The 10231-nt window shown below is 43.7% G+C and overlaps 1 protein-coding gene across 1 annotated transcript; it reads right to left on the bottom strand.

The window, feature by feature from the left end:
• Positions 1–7460: 7460 nt before the first annotated feature.
• LOC114604247 (ferritin heavy chain A-like) lies at positions 7461–9891 on the bottom strand. The gene is made up of 4 exons (XM_028744191.2): positions 9656–9891; positions 8572–8718; positions 8338–8463; positions 7461–7680 (listed from the first exon to the last, which is right to left on the bottom strand). Exons 1-4 carry the CDS (start codon positions 9755–9757, stop codon positions 7513–7515), a joined length of 543 nt encoding a protein of 180 aa, XP_028600024.2. The 5' UTR covers positions 9758–9891; the 3' UTR covers positions 7461–7512.
• Between the last annotated feature and the right edge of the window lie 340 nt (positions 9892–10231).

Below are 10231 nucleotides of genomic sequence, written 5' to 3'. Positions count from 1 at the left end.
TGCAGCCTCAATGCAGCTGCATTCTTCCGTTGCTGGGCCTCCGTGCAGCCCCGGGCACCGGCAACCCACACTATGCCACTGGTAGATACCAAAGTCCTTTCCACCCATCTGGATTTGAGTTTGGATTTGATATCCCGCTTTATCACTACCCGAAGGAGTCTCAAAGCGGCTAACAATCTCCTTTCCCTTCCTCCCTCACAACAAACACTCTAATGAGGTGAATGGGGCTGAGAGACTTCAGAGAAGTGTGACTAGCCCAAGGTCACCCAGCAGCTGCATGTGGAGGAGCGGAGACGCGAACCCGGTTCCCCAGATTACGAGTCTACCGCTCTTAACCACTACACCACACTGGCTTGCCAAGACAAAAATATTTTCAGTGGTTTCAGAAAATTAGAAATTGTGGGTGCCTGTCATGTCTTAAGAGAGAAGCTGTTTCACAAAACAGAGGCAGGCATACTGAAAACCCTGCTCTGAAGTACAGTGGTACGTCTGGTTAAGAACTTAATTCGTTCCGGAGGTCCGTTCTTAACCTGAAACTGTTCTTAACCCGAGGTACCACTTTAGCTAATGGGGCCTCCCGCTGCCGCCATGCGATTTCTGTTCTCATCCTGAGGTAAAGTTCTTAACCCGAAGTACTACTTCCGGGTTAGCAGAGTCTGTAACCTGAAGCGTTTGTAACCCGAGGTACCACTGTACTGTGGTAGCTGGGCTTCTGCTATTTTGCAGACTTCAAGAAACTCTCCTGAAGAATGCAGTTGTTTATATGCGAGATGCAGGGAGTGTCTCTGAAGTAACCTGGTTCTGAACTGTGTACACCAAACACGGCAGTCTAGTCTACAAAATAATAAAATTGCCGGTTTTTGAGGTGTTGTTTTCAGTGCTTCAGATTAACAGGAATAGATGCTGGACAAATGCATGTTCTGAACCAGGTAATTTAAGAGTCCAGCAATCTCACCACTCTGAAGCGGACAATTGCACACACTCCGCCTTTGCCTTGTAGCTCTCTGCAGTTCATTGAACATCAAAATTACCCACCCTGCTTTATCCCTGACTCACAGCCCTGTTTGCAGCAGCCACAGGATCCAAACAACTCTTCTTTTGCCTTTGCCTGCTTTACATGACTCAAAGTCCTTTGCATGTCCCCGATTCCTTTGTTGTGGTTTTATGCAAGTCAAACTGCCACCAAGAAAATGTTTCCCTCCTCTACAGAAGGAAAAGGAAAAGAGGAGATTTGCACAGAAAGTTCAGCATCCATTGTAAAACCTAAACAATGCAATGACATCTGCAATACAGGATTTATTCAGCAAGTGTCAGGAGTTGACCCATCATGCACACTCTCTCCTGGCAAGAATTAATTGTTTAACTTTCAGAGGGGAGAAACACACATTGCAAGCCATTTGGATTAAATGGGCTTTAAGGAAGAGATTTAATACTGAAATATACAAAAAGAGAACGCAACAGTACAGATGCCAAAACTATTAATGGAGAAATCTATGGTGCATAAATCTGTTGCAGCAAAGGGCCGTTTCATATTTTACCTAAGTGATGTACTTGGCTCCATGCCTACACTGACTGGCAACAGCTTTCTGGAGTTTTCACAGAGTGGACAATCCTAGCCTTATCTGTAGATGCTGAGGATTGAACCTGACACCTTCTGCATGCAAAGCAGGTGTTCCATTACTGAGCTATGTCCTCTTTCCCATAGGGATGGAGGGGGAAAATAGATCCACATTTTAATACTAACCTACCTAATCTGCACCTCTTGAAACAGTAAATAGACCAAAAATGCAACTGCCTTTCAAAACGCATACTTCTCCAAATTTTGTGATGTGGTTCTCCAAGCAATTAATGGGTTCAAAGGGGCATATATAAGGGGGGAGCATGCATAGAAAGGAATATATAAGTGAAAATAACACGAAAAATACATTATATTGGGATAAATTGCTTCCAGTAAATTGATAGATTCATCCATCCTTTTTCACATAGCAGCTTTACATGTTCATGGAATAAGCTCATGGTCATTTAGCTATTCAACAAAAAATTTCAAAGGTCAGCACGTGGACTCCAGCAGCACAGAATCCAGTCAATCAGTAAAGGTAAAGGGACCCCTGACCATTAGGTCTAGTCGCGGACGACTCTGGTGTTGCGGCGCTCATCTCACTCTATAGGCCGAGGGAGCCGGCGTACAACTTCCAGGTCATGTGGCCAGCATGACTAAGCCACTTCTGGCGAACCAGAGCACCGCACGGAAATGTCGTTTATGTTCCAGTCGGAGCGATACTTATTTATCTACTTGCACTTTTGACGTGCTTTCGAACTGCTAGGTTGGCAGGAGCAGGGACTGAGCAACGGGAGCTCACCCCATCGCAGGGATTCGAACCGTCGACCTTCCGATTGGCAAGTCCTAGGCTCTGTGGTTTAACCCACAGCGCCACCCGTGCACAACCTGTTAAAAACACTTCCATCATCAAATAACTTTGGCACAAAGGTGTCTCATTTCAAAAAAGGCAGCTGATAATAAATACGTTTTTAAAACCTGATATTTTAAAATGTGTGATATATGGGCTGGTGCACATACAATATTGGCTTGTCTCATAAATACATCCCCACCCACCCCCAGAGCTGAATAATTCTTGTGGGTAGGCTTCCAGTTTATTTCTTCCTCAAAATTTCTTACCTGCCCTTCACTCTAAGATCCTAGGGCAGTTCACAATATGAGCTTACAAGTAAAAACAGTAGATCAATCCTACTGAAAAGCAGCACAGTGCAGTTTAAGGAAAATGAAAGTGGTGGATCCCCCAAAAAATACCTTAGTGGACAAAGTCCAGGTGCATCTTTTGCATAAGGTTCATCTTGGGCCAGGCTAGCAGTTGGTGAATCAGTTTCTCATCCTCCCACCTCTGCCCTGCCAGCCTTAAGTTCCATTATCTGCGCCAGTATGCAAGATATGAGCTAATTCAGCAAGGAAAAAGGATTTTGCGTCTCCTGTTGTGGGCTTCTTATCAGCTTCCAGTTGACAAAGGATCCACAATCCATCAGCACCCCCACCCCCACACCATAGTAAGATGGCAGGTCAATCCACATTTTGCCTGCTGTGAATAAATTGGGTTTATCTTCTGTTTACGGCACTGAAAGAGTCAACCTTGCGGTTGGCATGAGAACCAGCCTGTGCTGATTTATTTACACTTGCAGGGACCTTGGTGCAGTGAGTCTAGCTCAAAATGCTCTCACATCCTCCCCGCCCCAATGCATTTGCTGCCATGACTTCTGTTCCAGCTCATATTCATTACACCTTATAATCTTAAATGAAAGCTTCACTTATAATCTTAAGTGAAAGCTGGACCATAAAGAAGGCTGATCGCTGAAGAATTGATGCTTTTGAATGATGGTGCTGGAGGAGACTCTTGAGAGTGCCATGGACTGCAAGAAGATCAAACCGATCCATTCTGAAGGAAATCAGCCCTGAGTGCTCATTGGAAGGACAGATCCTGAAGCTGAGGCTCCAGTACTTAGGCCAACTCATGAGAAGAGAAGACTCCCTGGAAAAGACCCTGACGTTGGGAAAGATGGAGGGCACAAGGAGAAGGGGACGACAGAGGATGAGATGGTTGGATAGTGTTCTCGAAGCTACCAGCATGAGTTTGACCAAACTGCGGGAGGCAGTGGAAGACAGGAGCACCTGGTGTGCTCTGGTCCATGGGGTCACGAAGAGTCGGACACGACTAAACAACTAAACAACAACAACAACAAATAATCTTAAATGCTCAGTCCAATCCATGAAATGAACAAAAATAAGTGGTTTTTTGAAAACTAAGTAGGGAAGTGATACATAATATGAATCAACAAACTGTTCTTTTGCACTTTGCTGAGAAAAGGAAGAAGGTAGCACCCACCCCTCTGCCCTCATGAAATGGGAGTCAGACATTTGCAACAATTAGGTTTTGTCAAGGCTAAAACAAATAAATCAGCCAGAGCGTGCCAGAGTGCAGTTCCGGTACCTCTGAGGTGGGCAGCACAGGAAGTTCCCAGGTTGAGCTGGGCTCCAAAAACCCAGAAGTGGGGGGAGAAACCTGACCAGACTCAACAAAGCCTCACTGTGCCTCCAGTTCATGAGGAGACTTGTCCCCCCAGAGTCCGGAGAAGACATCTTCTACCCGCTCCAGAGAGCAGATGCCCTGATGCAGAAGGGTTTCCTTATGATACTCATTTTCCCAATCTTAAATTAAATCCATTGCATTTGCACACCAGTGTGTGTGTACATTTCTCCTAATATACCCATATTTGTATGCAATTTTGCCCCCAAACCTGCATTTTGCCATCAATTTTCATTGGCATAATACATTTTCATATTATACCCTTCTCTCTGTGGTTTGCTCTCCTGCTCTCTCAAGGAAAGCCCTGAAATCTGATCAGATTTTCTAAAATTTCATTTTTAAAAGGTAATCTCAACTTTCGAGCTGCACCACAGGCCACTTCTGTAATTCCTGACAAAGTATCACCATAGAAACAGCATTTTGCAACGAGCAGAGACCTTTGAGCAGAGACCTTTCTCGGATGATTAAACTTAAAAAAAGAAATCAGGGTCCACAACAATGCAGTAGACAGATTTACTCCTCCTGCTGCTTTTGGGGATGACCTTGCATGTTCTCTCTTTGTCAATACCAAATCCCTTTATTAAGACCCCATGCTTTTTCTACACCAACTTGGATGTATTTAAAAGGTCAAATTTGTGGAGAATAAGGTTATCAATTCGTAGTAGCGGTGATGGCTTTGTTGTGCTTACACTGTTGGGGGCAGTTGAAGACCAGTTGCCGGGAATGTAGCTAGCCAGTTTGAGAACTGGGTGCTGGACTCAATAAGCCTTTAGTCTGATCTTGTACGGCTCTTATATTCAATGGTCAGGCAGATCTTCCTGCTCAGAGTCCTGTTTCAATCACCAAGGCTCTTATGTTCTTAGCAAGTGTTCAGCCAGGCGATGCTTTGAAGTTCACAAGCATGGCATGGCAAAAAGAGTGATAACCTGCATTCAAACTTTTTTTAAAAAAAATGCTTTGAGCGAATCAGTTGGGTATAATGTTTTGGACACTTGTTTTTGAGGAGTAGAGCTTGTGAGTCTCGTTGGCTGAGAGAATGTGAGTGCCTTAGAATGTTCACAAGCAGTCTGTCAATCAGAAGAATTGAACAGGCTGTGTGAAACTCAAAAAGTTTATTGTGGGTCAACTTACAGCTCTTGACACAGGCCCATCAGTTTAGTCTCTTTGGGGGGGGGGGTGACGGTATTTGATGGAACATGCATTCTTAACAAGCAACCTACTTCCCCTGCGGCAACAAGCCTTTTTCAGCTGAGCGTTTTCTCTCTTTTTTTGTAAAATCATGCTCTCTATCTGTGGATTTGAAATGGTTTTCGTATATGAAATCATTTCGATTCCTTTTATACATGAAATTGCACCGTTGAAGCTTTTATCTTTAAATGACTTTGAGGTGTTTTGCTGGAAGCAATTGATAAGTGGAAAGAAAGAGGGTGGAGTATAATCAGGGCAGCTGCTTTCACATTGGCGAAAATGAAAAGCATCACACATACCCCGCGAAAAGATAAAAGGAAGGTGTACATTTGTGTTTGCTAATACAGCTAGGTATAAATAGGATGTGGAAACCAAGCCTTATGAGGAACAGCTGAGGGAGTTGGGTATGTTTAGCTTGGAAAAGAGGAACCCGAGTGAAGATTTGATAGCCATCTTCAAATTTCTAAAGGGCTAAAGTCACATGTGTAGGACCTGAACGAATGGCTTCAAGTTATAAGAAATGAGTTTTTAACTAAACATCAGGAAGAACTTTCTGACAAGAAGAGCTGTTTGACCATGGAACAAAATCCCTCGGGAGGTGGTGGACTCTCCTTCCTTGAAGGTTTTTAAGCAGAGGTTGGATGGTCATATGTCAAGCATGCCTTAGTTGATATTCCTGAATTGCAAGGGATTGGATTAGATTACTCTTCCAACTCTACAATTCTATGATTGTATAAGCTTGAAGTATTTCCAGCTCAATGCACAAGAAGTGTCTCTCCTTCCCTTTGTGTCAAGTGTGATGGAAATTCAACAGGCCATTGTATCACTTATCAAAACCTCAGCTGCCTCCTGTACCTGACAGGAAGGGGAGACTCTACCAGACCAGGACAGATTCTATCATCACTTCAACACTACAATTCATACCTAGTGAATCCACACCTCCTGTCCATCACTTGTCTGTGAAAGGGTCTTCTCATTATGTGGGCTGGGGATCATGAGGGAGGCAGCGAGGGAAATGGCAGACCTTTTTCAGCTTGTGACACAAGTCAGCTTTAGAGGGAGGAAGACAAGAGTTCATCAGACCAGGGTGACTTAACTCCTCAGCAAAGCCCAGGAGATGCCAGCGTGGTGGCAACTGGATGAGGCTTTTGTGCCTTTCTCCAATGCATGTGCAGAATATTGAACCTTACATCACTCATATCCTGTGTCAGGAGCAGGGAACATTTTTCAGCTGGAGGGCCACATTCTCTCATGGGCAACATGCTGGCAGTGGGTGGAGAAAGAGGCAGAAGTAGGTGGATCATCACACACTGCTTCCTTTACAGCACTGATGGCCAAATTTGGCCCTCCAGCTGTTTTGGGACTACAATTCCCATCATCTCTGGCCACTGGTCCTGTTAGCTAGGTTTGATGGGAGTTGTAGTCCCAAAACAGCTGGAGGGCCAAGTTTGGCCATCACTGCTTTACAGGTAGGGCAGGCAACAAAGGTCAAAGGTTTCTCTCCATCCAGACAAGAGGCATAACCTCACTTTAAGGACACATTACAGCCAGGCAGAAGCACTTGAGGGAGCTGGCGAGTCTCAAGGGCCAGAGAGATGGACTTAAGAGAGCCACAATCAGCCCCCTTGGCCAGAGGTTCCCCCCACTTTTGTTCTACATTGCTGACCACAAGAGTAGTTTTACATCTCTAGTCAAGATGTGTACTGCTACCAAACATGGAGGGGACAACCAACATGGATCAGAAGATTTCATAAAAACCTCTATTCCCTCCTTTCATGAATTGGTTAGATAGTTTCAGAGGGTACCCATGATGTGTTCACGCACTGTATATCAGACTTAACCAGTCTGATATAAATACCCTCCAAACATTTTAGACTAGGGGACATCGGGCTAGTGTAGATTAGTAGTTCTTAAACACTCTTACCCACCCTCCAACCACTTGAAATTTGTTGAACAGACCACTCTGCCTCTTTTAGCAGTTGTAAGGCACTGTGCTAGTGGCTGTGATTTTTAATTGTTTTGATATAAATATGCCATGGACCACTTGAATGAAGCTTGCAGACCACAGTATGGGAACCCCTGTTCTAAACAGATCTGAAAGAGATCGGTTTGCTCTGAGAGTAGGAGACAATCCAGCAACTGCTCCAACAATATGAGGGCACCACACATACACACCACTTTGCATTTAGGACAATAATTTATTTTTAACACCATCATATGCTATAACATTTTAAGATGCTGCACAGCTGCTCTCTCCCAAAGTGAGCTTGTCAAAGAGGTAATCTCCCGTGCCATTCTGGGGCACCCCCAGGCGCCTCAGGTTCGTGAGGTGGTCTCCAAGCAGCTTGATGGCCTTCGCCTGCTCTTCCAGGTATTCCGTCTCCAGGAAGTCACACAGCTGAAAAGATCAGAGACAAGCTTTGGTCAACTACACAAGTATTCACTGCAAGGTTATAGAATAGCATAGATAATAATAGGAAACCTCTGGCCCTCCAGATGTTGTTGGACTTCAGAGACTTCAGATCCCACCAGCTAGCCTAGACAGCAGTCAGAGTATGATAGCTGTAATCCAACAACATCTGGATTACCACAGATTCCCTACCCCTGGTTTAAGACAAGCTTTCGTGAACCTGCCCTCAAACAAGAAGGACACAAGGGGGAATAAGGCATATGGCATTAACCTTCTCTAGATGACAAGCTAAACCAACAGACACTCATGGTACCAAATCATGGAAAGGCTTTCTAGATTTAAATAATAATAATTTTATTGATAGTAGCAAAGACTGTTATACCCCAAACAGGCTTGCTTGCCAAGAAAAGCAGCTGACAGATTTGTCCATCTCTAGTTGAGTCTTCCTGTTTTTAAATGCCATGGAGGCAAGAAAGAAATAAGAGGCATTGGTTTTATGGAAGGAAGGAAACCTTGCAGAAAGAATGGGTATCTTTTTTTATATGGCTTTCTCCTCTGTCATAGCTAACTATGGTACATTCAGCCCCCTAAGCCTCCTAAATATAAGGAAGGCTTCTGGACAATGTGGCATTATCGAAAACTCACATGAGGGTCTCTCTTCTCTGTTGCGAGCTTGTGCAGATCCAGCAAGGCCTGGTTCACCACCTTCTCCAGCTCCAGGGCAGACTGCAGGGCATCCACGCTGCTTCCCCACTCATCCTTCTCTGGTTTCTGTGCAAGAGTTAGATGCAAGGATGAGAGGTAAGCGATATTGCATCAGGGCCCAAGATACTCTTTTATGTTCAGCACAGCCCAAAGACCTACTGCTTTTCACCTCACCTTGATGTCCTTCAGCAGGATGCGTCCTCCCCGCTTGTTCTGGTACTGCAGGAACTTCTCTGCATGCTTCCTCTCTTCCTGGGATTGCTCTTTCAGGAACTTGGCCATGTGATGCAAGGCAACATCATCACGGTCAAAGTGGTAGGACTGGAAGGAGACAAAGTTACTAGATTTCAGGGTGGATAAAAATTAACGTATTTTTAAAAAATCGATTTTTAAAAAAAATTAAATTGGATTTTAAAAATTTTAATTGGATTTTTAAAATAAAATTCTTTGGGAAGAAAAATCTAAAGACAGTTTTCTATTTAAGTTACATTATAGCCTAAAGGCTATTCATCAGGAAATAATTTGTTTTAAGTGTGCTAAAACTCAGTCTAAGTTTTTCTTTTAAATTGTTTAACCACATCAGTTAACAAACATGGACACATATGCTATAATGTTATTGTTTTAGTTAATTGTTTAAATTGTTAAGGAAATGATTATTTTTCTCCTAATAAAGTACAGCAGAAAAGTTGTCCAAATACAAACAGTTAACTTATTAAACCTCACAATAATTTCATAATTATCTATTGTATAACCAAATCAGTAATTTTTGATATAACTGTAAAAAACTACTCTGAAAATTTATTCAAAAAATGAAACCTTCATCTGGTTGTAAATATTAAGATTACACCAGCAAGGTTGAGTCTTTCTGTAAAAAAATAATGATTTAAATCAAGTCTTACTGACTAGCAATTTAAATCAAATCCACCCTGCTAGATGGCAACATTTGGAGCTCAAGGTGATATATGGTTGCCTGATTTCTTCAACAGGACTATGTTCTCTCAACTCAGGCTTCATAGAGAAACATCTAACACCTGCAAGATCCCATAGGCATTAATAGTGGAGGACATTTGAGGAACCTTGCAAGGCTAAGGAACCTATCTGCCAAGCCTTATCAGAAATAGATGTTACGGAACTCAGTGCATGTTAGCTGTGAAGCGTATGTGTAGGATCAGACCAAGGGTGAAATTACATAGGGGGAGGGGGAAAGCCAGTGAAGTTTATTCTCCCCAACAAGCAAAGATAGCAAAGAAGAACTTACCATGGACAGGTAGACATAGCTAGCAGAGAGCTCCAGGTTAATCATTCGGTTTATAGCAGCTTGGCAGTCAGTATGGTAGTTCTGGCACACCTGAGACACCATCTTCGAGTTACAGCAAGCACAATCAGCAACAACAAACAGTAACACAAGCGTCTTGTAGAGCTGCTTGGATCCCAGGTGTTATATGTATACCATTTAGAGGCAGGCCAGCTAGTGATTAGCAGCAGTGCTGCCCAATAGAATTTCTCTTCCAATTGGCTTTGTGGGTGGGTTAATGACTCAGCTGTTGGTTGGGGAGGGGGAGGGGGGGAGAGCCTGCAGCTGTGTTGAACAAAGGCTCTGCCTTATCTCATAGCCTTTTGGCCTGAAGGAGGCGTTATGTGGCTCTCCCTTATCCAGGGGGTCTAATCATGAAAAGAGCCCTGGTGGATCGGGAGAAAGACACATCTAGGCCAGATTCCTGTTCACACAGTGGCCTATGTGCCAGAGCCAGTGTGGTGTAGTGGTTAAGAGCAGTAGACTCGTAATCTGGGGAACCGGGTTCGCGTCTCCGCTCTTCCACATGCAGCTGCTGGG

This window comes from Podarcis muralis, chromosome 9 (assembly GCF_964188315.1).
Source record: "Podarcis muralis chromosome 9, rPodMur119.hap1.1, whole genome shotgun sequence".
Lineage (NCBI taxonomy): Eukaryota > Metazoa > Chordata > Lepidosauria > Squamata > Lacertidae > Podarcis > Podarcis muralis.
This window is presented reverse-complemented; position numbering and strand designations above follow the sequence as displayed.